The 12,515-nt window shown below is 51.1% G+C and overlaps 1 protein-coding gene across 1 annotated transcript in view; it reads left to right on the top strand.

Moving 5' to 3' along the window:
* Positions 1-5,642: 5,642 nt before the first annotated feature.
* Positions 5,643-12,515, top strand: part of TOP1 (DNA topoisomerase I) — a 66,877-nt gene continuing 60,004 nt past the window's right edge. Inside the window, exons 1-2 of the mRNA XM_035343834.1 lie at positions 5,643-5,847; positions 6,495-6,519. Coding sequence (XP_035199725.1) covers positions 5,815-5,847; positions 6,495-6,519 — 58 coding nt within the window. The 5' untranslated portion in view covers positions 5,643-5,814. The remainder of the gene's footprint in view (positions 5,848-6,494; positions 6,520-12,515) is intronic.

Below are 12,515 nucleotides of genomic sequence, written 5' to 3'. Positions count from 1 at the left end.
GCTGCATTTGTCACCCCATCACCTGTGCCGGTAAGGAGGCTGCCAGCAGCACTTGTGGGATGAGGAGCTGGAGCGCAGCAGGGGTGGCAGTTGGCTTTTACAGCCCCAAAGCCAGGACTCCAGATGGGGACAGGCACTGGGTCTGCCCTGAGATATGGCACGGCAGGAACCCACGAAGCTGCTGTGGGGAGCAGGGGGAGCTGAGGTGCCCGTGGGGCTGGGGGTGGCCCCCGAGCCATCCCAGGGACTCGCCAGCAGCCCGGTGCATGCAGCAAGGTGTAGAGCTGCCCCGCGGTCCTGCCAGCCCACCCGCTGCCACGTGAAAGCAGCAATTTGGTGAGCGCAGCAGCTACTAGCTGTTAGCGGGGCTGCCTGTCACCTCCTGGCTCAGGGGTGAGCTATTTGCACATCTCTCAGGGTTTAAGCTCTGAATGCACCTCTACTAGCTGAAACCACCCTGGGAGCAAAGGGGATGTTCCGTGTGGTTTAGGGGCTCTCCTTGAGCTCTCCGTGATGAGGGCTGGACTCATCGCTGTCCCAAAGCCCCTGGGCTACAGTGTTGGGCTACGAGGGCAAGGCGCTCTGGGTGCTGGTATGCAGGAGGCTGTGAGCATGGCGGAGGCCAGGAGAAGGGGGGTTATGGATGCAGAAGCAGGGTAGAGAAAGCACACACGGGCTGGGGAAAAACATCTCGGTGGACTTAAAAGTGGGTCTGTGATGGTGCCAGCCTCATCCTCTGCACCTGGGGCCTCACCAGGAGACTCTGCTGAATTTTCAGCTCTCACTGCAGATCTGAGCAAGGCTTTCCAAGCCCCCATTTCAAAAGCGCTCCCCGGTGCGGCAGGGGCAGGCTCTGGGATGCATCTGGCCTGGTGTGCAGTGATGAGTATCAGAGCTCCCATCGATATTTTGGACGGTTTTCGGCTGCTCAGATCTCCTGGAGCTCAGCCCAGCATTCTTCATGTGGCGCAGCTCCAGAAATGGAAGCACTCCAAGTGAGCAGTTTCTTTCCCAAAATGGGGATTCTTCTTTCCTTTGGATGGAAAATACTACAGACAGGGGAAATATTATCTCATTGTACCGTGGAGGAGCACCATTTATTAACTGTGGGTACCAAATTTAACTCGGAGTATTTTTAATAGCAGTTCTGACAGAAATAGAAACGATTGGACCCTTTCCTTGCAGTATCAGGATTCTGCATCACAGAACTATGTCACTATGTGAGAAATAGCGACCAAAATGGGTTGAGGAGAAAAAGAGGTGAAAGCGGCTAGCCTAAATTCATGAGAAATTTATTCCAGGGATGCAGATTGTTCCTCACCTCAATTATACTTGCACTGCGGTGTTTAAAGGGAGCCATCCTACTGCCTCCTACACTTGCCACGTTAAGCACGTGGCTTTTCTGAGGAATATGTGCACGCGACTGCATTCAGCATTAGGCAGCAGCAGCCACGATCACAGCACGTGTGTGCTAACTGTCGTGAGAAAATGAGATTTTTGATTCTTTAGATTATAATCCAAAATCTCTTCTTCCCATTCCCTTTTTTTTTTGTATTGTGTATAATATAACCCTTCTACCACTCATGGCTTCCTTAATCGTGGCAAATGAGGGCATAATAAATGTCAACTGATATCAGCTCTGATTTTGTAACAAATAATTTCCCAGGACATCTGCAAGCCTCTCCCATCCCAGGTGAAACTCAGTAATTAAGACTGACCTTTGCAAGCTCCCACTTACAATGGTATCTGCTGGTTCTGCTTAATTTGGTCCCCTGTCTTACATCTAAAACTGTGAATAATTGCTGTGGCTTATTAAAGTGTGAAATAAAGAGCTTCCAAAGCATTCAACAGTACATAATAGGTACAAATGTTTTGAGCAGGTTCTCCCAATAAAAAGTGAGAGGGGAGCCAAATATCTGACTGCTCCTATTTCGTACAAGTGTCACTTTGTTCTAGTGACAGCAGGGTTCAGGGATTACGCTGGTCTGGAATCCTTCTCATCAGGCAGGTCTCTCTGGCTGTGAAAAAAATGTAGACTAGCAATGTAAGTACCCAAAGCACAGCTTTTACAGCGGAGCTAAAACTCAGAAATCGCAACGGGCTTCTGAAGATGGGATTTTAGGGTTTAAATCTGTTCTGTAACTGGTCTTTTGTTAGCTCTCCATTGGCAGAATGAACTTGTTTTGTATTCAGAAGCTTTTTATATTATTATTTTTTTCCCTAAAACATTAGTGCTAGAAACTTGTTAGAGGGAGCCGCAAAAGCTGAGATTCTTATGAAGTAACATCACAGGAAAAAGAAAAAAAAGGCAAGCTTGAATATCTTGGGACTGCTAAAAAACTGGGAGGGTTGGCAATGTTGTGCGCCTCCTCCTGCACTCTGAAGGAAGGTCAGAGACCTGAGCTATTGTAATCAAAATATCAGGACAAGTACTTTATTTACTTATAAAATCTGCTTCACAGTGAAACTTAAAAAGCAGTATATAGTAAAGCTGAATATAAAAGAATTAACTGAATGAACACTACATCGAGGTCTTTACACGAGGCTGAAAACAAGGCAGTGGTTTAGGAAACGGGCAATGGAGGATCCAGGGATTTGGATGCACAGGTTTCGTGTCCTGTATAGGTCCCAGAGCCTCCCACTTGGTTTTACCTTCCATTTCCCAGGTCTGAAACATCACAGCCCGAGCTGTTCTACGTGCTGTGGTGTTCCCTCCCCCCGTTGGCCGGTGACCTACTTGGAGCAGCGACGTGCTGCTGAACGGCCGCAGCTGCACCATCCCCATGCCCAGGCCTGGCAAAGGTGACGAGCTGCAGTGCTGCCACCTGCTCTCCCAGATGGATGCTGGCAAGCAGAGGACCAGGCAGGACTCAGCCCTTGCTGCCTCCTGCTCTGGCCTGGGCACCACGATACCACGGAGCCCGTGCTGGCTGTGGTGCCCAGGGAAGGCAGGAGTCCTGGTCCTGCTGCGTGTGTTGGAAGCAACTCCCAGCTGGAATGGGTCCCTGCTTCTCTCAGGCCCTGCAAGCGTAGCACTGTGCGCTCTTTCGGATGACCTTTTCCAGCAGAAGTGGAGGATGAAGCATCCTACAAAGTCACAGCATGGATGCAGGCCTGGCCTGGCAAGCAGATTTCCATGCACAGAAGCGAGGACTTGGGCTGGAGCAAGCTGCTGGATCCCATCCCGACACAGAATCGTGTCGGCCTCAAAGCTGGTCAGGAAAAAGGCACCCACCTCTCTCCTAAAATGCATGCCCTGAGCATGAACACAGCAAGAAGCCCCAAGTGCACCAAATAAATCAAAGTTCACAATTCACCAGGACCAAGAAGCGGAGGCTTTCCTACAGATTTTATATGCAGGACGATTTACGATTTAATTTAAACGTGCGCTTTCCAGCTGTTTCTTTTTGCAAGCAATCACCTAGGCTACGTTAACCTGATGGTGACGTACTGCTGTCCCGGGGAGCCCTCAGAGAGACAGAGCGAGAACACAGCACTCAGAGCTGTGAACTTCCCCGTTTATCTTGGCGGGGGTGAACACAATTTTGCCAGTGAAGCGGGTCCACACACCTTCAGCGTGTCATTGCCAGCCTCTGCTGTCGAAGGGGCTGGCTGTACAGCTGCGTGTCTTCTGTGGGCTGTTCCCTTCCTTCGCTTGGAGCCTCCCACCATCGAGGCCTTGCAAGCTGTGAAGGGGGTGAGGGAGGTGCAGGAGGCCTGGGAAGGTGCTGATGGAGCATCACAGAGCAGGCTTTAGGCTTGGAAGGGGGCTGTGAGTTCAGAAGGCTTTTTATCATACGGCCTGTGGCAGTGGATGTGGTCAGATAGGTGTTACGCTTTGATACACCTCTGAACAAATTCTCATTCTCCCTGCCTCTTGGGTTCTGCCAGGGGAACGGTGGCGGGGCAGCGGCTCCTCGCAGGCTCTGGTCAGACCTTATGCTGACCCTGTGGGAGACTGTGGTCGTTATCAGGACCTGAGCAGCTCCCTTCACAGGCAGAGCTCAGCTGGCTGCCAGCAGACCCGCACGCAGCGCAGTGCTGAGCCTCCCATGCTGCTTTGGAGGCTCCCCTTTGCAGCCAGAAGTGCGTTCAGAAATGCCTCTGAAGATGGCAGCTAGAAGAGGTAGTGATCCTTCCCTCTGAACCGGGCCGGCTGCAGCACGGTGGGGGCTGCGGCAGCTCCCTTTCTTGTGAGGCCTCATGAGCAAGGCTTCTCGGGGGCCTGGAGATACGTAATCTTTAACAAAAAACTGCTGCTTCGGAAGAAAGGGCTTTTAGGAATTTCCAGTGCCCAAACCTGGACGTGCCAGGCCGCTCCCGGGCTGTCCACCACCACAAAACTCAGCGGCTTCACCTCCGCGTGGCAGCGAGGGTGGGCACAAACCTGCGGCTGACCCCGAGCCCCTCTCAGCTCATCCTCCTGAGCCCGGGGCGAGCACCTCTTCCACCAGGACTGGTGTCTGAAGCAGCCTTTTGACTATGTTTATATTTAAAAATCTAACAGTGACTAAAGCAGTTTGCATAATAAACAGCTCGGCAGCCAGAAATATTTGTCTGCTCTGGTTAAAAAAAGGAAGTCCTCAGATCCTCTTCTGAAGGCTGCAAGAAAGTGACAGAGTTTTCCCTTTACAGCACATAAATATGCAGCGCAAATAGGTGGCTGCTGTCCCTGTTACATGTTGATGCATCTCTTCAGATAGCCCGGCAGGGCTGGATTATTTTAGTGTCAAATCAAAGCTCTGCCTGCGTGTAGACGCTGAGGAAAGGTGCAGGGTGGGAGCCCCAGGAAGGCTGGAGGCAGCCCCAGGAGCCACGCAGCAGCCGTGCACGCGAAGCCTGCCATTTAGCACACTGGAAAGAAAACCCCTTCAGCAGAGCTGCAGAACAGGGACAGACGTCCCCAGGCAGGGCCGGGGTGGGGGGCTGCTTTCATGGGAAGGTACGCGACGCGTTCTCGCGCCAGCTGAAAGAAAATACAGCTTTTGTTTTCTTTTTACCCTCAGTTTCCTCACAAGGGGAAAAATTAAAAGGCCTGTTCGTACTGGGGGAAGAAAAAAAAAAAAAAAAAAAAAACACCCTTGCTGGCTGATCCCTTTTAAAAAGCAGGAGCCGCTGAGGATCCCCGCACGGCGCCGCCGCCCGGCTGAGGGGGCGCTGAGGGGCCGCCCGGCACCCCCCCTCCCCCCCCCACGGCCCGGCGCCGCCATGTTCCCCTCTCAGCGCGGGGCGGGGCCAGCGCGCCGGGGGGCGGGGCTCGGCATGCAAAGAGAGCCCTGCAGGGGTGGGGCGGGGCGCATGCGCAGCGGGGAAACGGGCTCTTACACAATGCCGCGGGTTCGTCCGGCGGCGGGGAGGGGCGTGGCGGAGCATGCAAATGAAGGGCAGCTTACGCGGCGTGATTGGAGGAAAGGGAGGAAGAGGCGTGGCCGGATATGTAAAAATCTGTGCGGGAGGCGGCGGGTGAGTCGGCGGCGTTCGGAGGGAGCCAAAGGATGGTGATAGGGGGCGTGGTCTGTATGTAAATACAGAGCCGGGGGCGGGGCTTGTATGCAAATGTGAACTGCCGTTTCCTGGCTCCCGCCCCAGCGTTCTGTCTAACACAGCGTTGGCCCCGCCCCTTGGGTAAAAGGCAGCGCGGCTGCGCAGTGCGCCGAAAGTCGGACTTAGCGTCTGTTACACAACGGCTGGGCAGCCAGGGGCTGCGCTCTAGGCGCGTCCCCGCTCCGCGCGTCCCCGGCGGCTCGGCTCGGTTCGGCTCGGCTCCCTTCCTTCCTCTGCTCCTGCTCCGCTCAGCCTCCCGCACCCTCCGGCATGAGCGGGGACCAGCTGCACAACGATTCCCAGGTGAGCGCCCCCGCACCGCCCCCGTGCCCCGGGGGTCCCCAGCCCCTCGCCTCCCTCCGGGGGGGGGACCCCGGGGGGGCCGGCAGAGCCCCCCGCTGCTCCCCTCAGCGCTGGGCTTCGCGGCCTGGTGCTGCCCCCTGCCTGCCCCCCCGCGGGGTGACCCATGGGGCTGGGGTGAGCCCTGTCAAGCCGGCCTGCCCCCCCACCAACCCCTTGCTGAGCCCCCCCCGGATTCCCCGAGCCCCCCCCCCCCCGGGGACAGGTCCCCGCTGAGAAGGGGACAGGGGACCCCGGGGAGGGGGGCAGGGGCCGCGGGGAGACCTCCCCCATCACCCCCGTCCTCATCCCAGGGTTTTTTGTGTTTTTTTTTTTTGAGGGGGGGGCACCCCGGGGAGCCGTGCGGGTCCGGATTCCCTCCCCCAATGAAGGACACCTTCTGCATCGTGCTTCTCGTTCGGTTATTTAATTCCCCTAAAAATTAGAAGGGGGGGGAGGAGGAATTGGGGGGGGGGGGTGAGAATTGGGGAGGGGGGGGAGGAATGGGGGCGGCATGGGGGGGATCCGTCGCCCCGGGGAGCTAAATAACTGGGAGCCCCCCTCCCGGGACGGCGCTTTTCACGGCCTCTCCGTGTCTCCTCTCCCCGCAGATCGAGGCGGATTTCCGAGCCAACGGTGAGTGAGCGTGGCGGCCCGGCCGCGCCGCGCACAGACATGGCGTCCCAGAGACTAAGTCCCGGCTCCGCGCTCACCGGCCCCATTGTTCCCATGGAGCCGCCCCGAGCGCCCCCTCGCCGCCCCCCCCCGGCCCCCGCGCCCCCCTCTGCCCCTAGTGGGGGCACCGGAGGCCCCCGATCCGCTCCCCTCGGCCCCGCCGGGGTCGCCTTTGGGCCCCGATTCCTCCCTGGAAAGTCGCCTTGTCGACGGTCGGGACTTAGTCTCTGCGCCATTTTCTTTTTCTCCTCTCTTCTGTGTGGCTTTCGCTCCTTCTCCTCCTCCTCCTCCTCCTCTCCAGCCGCCGAGGAGCAGCCCTCCCGCCGGGGAGCCGGGCAGCCAGCCCCAGCCCCTGCTCGGCGAAGGGGAAAGCGAAGTTGTTTTATTTATTTTGGGGGTTAAATAAATCCCCGAGCCGTTTTTATCGCGGCCTGCCTTCCTCCCTCCCTCCCTCCCCCCCACGGCTCCCCGGCCCTGTTCCTTTCAGGGAATCCCTCCCTTCCCCTAAAATGAAAGGTGATTGCAACATGTTGCTCTTCAGAAGGATCTGCTGCATCCATTTTAAGAAGGCTCCTACTCCTTTCCTGCCTAGCTAACTGATGGAACTTCACCTTGCTGGGTGGGGCTTTTTAATTAAAATAAAAACCCATGTTAGGATGGAAAAAAAAAACCAACACAAGCAGTGCAGACAGTTCCAGAAAGATAGAAAGCATCACTCCCGAAAGTTTGCAAGCTATAACTGTTCATTTCATTTAGAAACACTGTAGGAGTCCTGTGATTTTTTTTATTATTTATTTTTATTTACATGAATATATACATATATCTGTTATTTATATTCATATCTTTCCTATAAATTGTCCCCTTAACCTCATAGCTACTGCCTTTTTTGACTGTACATTATGTTTTCCAGGATGCTAAGTGATCGCAGCCCCCTCCCCGTGCCATTAAGTGCCAAACCAAAGGGTTTGGCCAGGGTGGGGGGAATCAGCAGGGCCCGACCTACCTTAGTGTGCCTGTGTTGTTGTCGTGCTCTTTGGGATGTTTGAGGAGCTCCGAGCTCTCCCCTGAAAGCTAGAGGACAAAAAATGGTTGAAGATGGCTTTGCTTTGCTCAGTGCTCTCATAACAATGTTGAGCATGCTTTTCCGGGCAGTGCCCATGTGCCCTGGTTGCTTTGTAGGCTAATGTGTGTAAATATTTACAAATCTACATTTGTGTGCACCTTTCTTTCTGTCCATTCATCGGAATGTGATTGTCTGTGTGCAGTTGCAGTGTGCAAACTTTATTCCCATTCTGATGCTCTAGCAAATCTCTAGGAATAAATTTTAGCAGGAAGAAAAAGGCAAAGTGGATTTCCCAAGAAGTGCAGTAGGAACTCTTGAAGGAACTTAAATATAAGCATGTATTTGAATACTTGTAGCCTTCTTATGCTGGGAAATATTTGCTTCACGATCATTTCTATTTAGGGAAAAGCACTCCCTGGAAAGCTTCAGTTACTTGCTGATTTACAAAGGGGAAATGATGCACATTCGACCCTTCCCCTTCAGCTTCCAGTGAAGCTCTTTGAGGGTTTTCTCTCCTCTATTATGACCATGGGCCATGTTATTCTTACAGGGTTTTAGGCATTCAGTGCTTAAAACTCCCCCACTTTTGATTTCTACCATGTGTTGGAAGAATTCAGGACACAAAGTAAGATGCCGTGATGTAAAAACTGAATTCCTGGTAAATGGAACGCACGCAGTGAATTTGTACCAGCGGAGGTATCAGCACCCTTTTCCTCCTATTGAGATTATTTTTATGGCTGTCATGAAACATTGTGGCCGATCGGAGGTCCCGAAAACCCTCTTCAATGGTGAAAGGTGCGTCTAGCACTGTTAGTCTTGTTACGAGAATAATGCCGAATAGTCGCTGTCCTCCCTGACCTTGTGACCAGGACTGGTCTTCCTGAAAACCTGTCACCTCTGCTTGTGCTGCGGCTGGTTTCCTCCACCCGGGAGTTCTTTACACGTCTGTGTTGGGAATTGTCACGCATGGTCTGAGAAAAGCAGCTCTGGTTTAGGCATAGCGGTGAGGCTCTGGCTCTTACTCTAAATTTCATCCTATTTAGTGGCAAAGAGTGGAAGGGGGTGCTGGGAATCTCAAGTACGTTTTCTTCTTAGAACTGGTTTGTGCTTTGGTTATTGTCAGGCAGCTCGGAACAGTTTTAGGCTGCCTTTGGTCTTCACGTTTGGGGAAAGGGAAGTTTTTCTGAGGGCTGATTCGAACTGTTGAATGGAGCAGCAGCAAACGTCTGCATTAACAAAAAGTGCTTTGGGTGACTTCTGATTAGTGTATCACTCACAGGGCAACTTAAGCACTTGAAAGCTTCCTGTTGTTACAAATGTCTTTCATATTTAGGTCAGGGGACGTACTGCCTTCCCTGTGATCACACAAGTTGTTGCAGCCGAAGCAGGGTGGGTGGAGGTGGATCTGCGAGCTGATTGCAGGTCACAGAGGAGCACGCTGGCTGTAGCAAAGAACTTGGATCCTGTTACGGACCGGTTTCATTGATAGCAGGATACTATTAGGTATGAGAGAGGATGCCACTTGTAAATATGTGTTCTTGGCTGTTTCTTGACGTGGAATAGCCAGATCCCTCTGGCTACTCTAAGCAAGAGTGTCCTGGGCAAATTCCAGCTTGGGTAATTGCATTCCATCTCGATATCCAGATTCTCCCTCCTGTTTAATTTGGCCATCGTGGGTAATTTTTTTCACCTTAACTGTATTTTTAGTGGCGGTACAAACTGCAAAGAATTTTCCACGTTCAGCCCTAGCAGTGGCTGTTTGCAAACCATCCCGAGAACAATACTGTGCTGAAACAGTAAGTCTTTTTTGCAAGTAACATCCTACAGTCTTCAGCATGCTAGAAGGGAAGCGGTAGTCTAAACCTGTCACTTCCAAGAACAGCTTGGTCATTGAAAATGACCCCTTCTTCACAGCTGTGAGCATTGAGTCATAACTATGTACCCTGGAGTACAGAAGAGATTCTGGTATTTTTTTCCTCACTTGGTGAATTTGAGATCACTTCAGATGTAAAACCTGCTTGGATTCTGTTTAGTTTAGCTTTAAGAGCTTTATTGCTGAAGTTGACTATAACAGCTTCTTGCTCCCGAGGACAACCTCGAGACCGAAAGGAATTTATCTTAACTTTCAGTTCTCCTATTATGCTTATGGGGTGCAGGAGATAAAACTTATTTTTGGTTGCAAAATGATCAAATTCAAGACGAAGGCTCCTAAACTGCAGTACCTGCTGCAAGTGCCATGGCTGTTTGTCAGCCTGCAGGCAGAGCTGCTGTGAGATCCAGCACTTCTTTAAAATCCAGCGCCCTTCTAGGTAGGAAGGGAAGGCATTACCCGAAGTGAGGAAAGATGACTTGACCAATAATGATAAGATTGAATTTGCAACCATTAGAGTGTGTTAACAGGAGTCATGTGTGAATTTGATTGTCTGTCTAGAAGAAGTCATCTAGAAGTCAAGCGTGTTTGAGTGGGAGGCTCGCTTTAATTGCGATTTTGGGATGGGGGTGGTGGTGAGTCCTTTCTGCTCCAGCTTGTGCTGCTTATCAGTTTTTTTTGTTGTCCTGAATGCTTGTATGGCACCTCTGTATATCAGGGTGAAGGTGTGAAGGGGAGTGACGGGAGGGAAATGTAATTTAAATAGTCGGGGTGCTGAACAAATGCCTTACAAGTCAGGGTATTTCGGCACCCTTGTGTTCCGCATTAAATTCACATTTCTTTACAATGACAGAGCTGGGCACACAAAAGGTGGGGATGGCTTAACTGCTGACGGGCTGAACACCGGCACAGCAGAGGTCCTGAAGGTGGTTGGGAACCAATCTGCTGGGGCCCTGGTTTGTTCTTCCTCCCCTCTGCCTCGTTGATGTTTCTGGATGGGCAGGAGGATTTTTGGAAGGAGAGCAGGGTCACGTCCGCTGGGTCTGTACCTTAGCGCTGCTGCGGGAGCCGCAGTACCAAACAAACCTCCTGAAGTTAGGAAGCTCGAAGGTAAACTCTTGTGCTCTATCCCTGCACACATCAGGGCGAAAGCGTCTTTTAAGCTCCCTGGGAGCGTGATGTCATCGGCGCTTTTAAATGTCAAACGTTTGGCCAGGGATCCAGCATACAAAAGGTAGCTAATGGTATTTAGAAGCAGATTGATATCTCCGCGGAAAATTTCCTTTTGCTTTTTTGTGCTGCGTTCCTGAAGACGCACGTTTCCATGTAACTTGTTCCTTCCAACACAAGCCTTGAATCTGCCTTCTCCAGCCCAAGGTGCTGGGCGAGCCCGCGCTACGAGCCGTGCTGCCCACGGCCGGCACTCAGAGCAACACTCGAGGCAGTTGTAAATCTGAAACTTTAAATCTGAAAAATATTTCGTGTCAGACCCCGATCCTTGCCAGGTTTTTAATTTTTATTTTTTTTCGCATTGGCTTCTAGCATCTCCAGCAATCTTTTGCAAGGCCTGTAGGATATAGCAGTGCAGCTTTCCTACAGGAGTCCCCGAGATGCTGGCAGTGAGGGTATCCTGCAGTAAGCTGATCATTTCTGACACGTCTCAGAAAGGCAGACTGCAGGGAGACCTTGTGAAATGTAAATAAAAATATGGTTGGTAAGCTGCTCGTGCATATCATGTGCTGCATGAGTTGTTTGCATGTATTTTCCCAGCAGTAGCATCGGAAGGGCTTTGTGAAGACCTAGAGGTCTGGTGTGTTAATTGTTCCGACACGTTCAGCGTTCAGGTTAGGACTTAATGGGTGTCTTGTGGGAGTGGGGAGTTGAACGCATTTGTTATCTGCGGCCAACTTTTGTTTTTGTTAAAACTCAGCAGAATTACCTAAATGTGCTGGAAGATGTGTTTTGGGGGTTAATGGCCTGTGTGCTTTCTACTTTCAGATTCTCTTAAGATGGTTTTCCTTTTACTGCAGTATTAAGCAATATTCCTACCGGGGCTGCTTTGTTTACTTTGTAAAACATGAAACAATTTTAACCAAGGAACCAATATTTATATAAAAGTGTGGCTTTTTACATGGCTTTACGTAAACCAGGCACACGGCTCATAAGCATAATCGAACAAATTCAGATTTAATTTCATTTTACAACTGTGATTTCAGATATTTGTCGGATAGTTCATTGAATTCCAACCTCCTGAGTTGTGCTGTCAGCAGAAACTGCAATAATATGTAATTATAGCAAGTACTTAACATCTCATTGACTCAAATTCCTCTGTTAATGATTTCACTGGATTCCAGTTAAAGTAATACCTGCTGAAATAGCACAAGTCACTGCCTTCTTAGAGAGACTGAGGCTCAGATTCTTACTGATGGTGTAAATTGCTGTGATCCCACTAAGACCAGCGGAGTCCTGCCATTATACCTGCTCCTTTGTTGTTGAACCGGAGGGATGGGCTTCAATGATACAATGACTTCTTTATGAAAAGGATAATTTAACTTAAGAAATCAGCGCAGATTTCTTTCTGCGGCTTTTCAAGATCGGATAGTTTCTCTTTCAAGTCTGCTTGAGCTGGCTGGGCTAATAAAATTCCCGATATCCTTGTAAGACATGCAGTCATTCAGAAATATTTATTGGCTTATTAAATTGAATTGCCTTCGCAGCTGCTGGTTTTATGGAAACTGCCCCAAGTTTTATATAAAACCTCACACTGAAACACGAGAGCAAAATGCTATTTAGCGCTGTGCATTCGGCTCCTGCCTGTGCTTTTACAGGAGTCGCAGGTGCCCAAATCTGAGAGAGGATCCTCGTAGTGGGAGGCGCTGTGTATCACCTTGCTTTTCCGAGGCTGTTTCCTTTGACCGAGGCAGCGTCAGATGACGAATAAGCCCAGCCATGCCTTCTCCCTGCATGACTATCAGTGCTGAGCTGTTTAGCACCGTCAGCGTTTAAATATGTATCATCATTAGA

The sequence above is a fragment of the Oxyura jamaicensis genome, chromosome 20, assembly GCF_011077185.1.
Source record: "Oxyura jamaicensis isolate SHBP4307 breed ruddy duck chromosome 20, BPBGC_Ojam_1.0, whole genome shotgun sequence".
NCBI classification, from domain to species: Eukaryota; Metazoa; Chordata; class Aves; order Anseriformes; family Anatidae; genus Oxyura; species Oxyura jamaicensis.
Note: the sequence above shows the minus strand (reverse complement) of the source record. Positions and strands in the feature narration are given on the sequence as shown.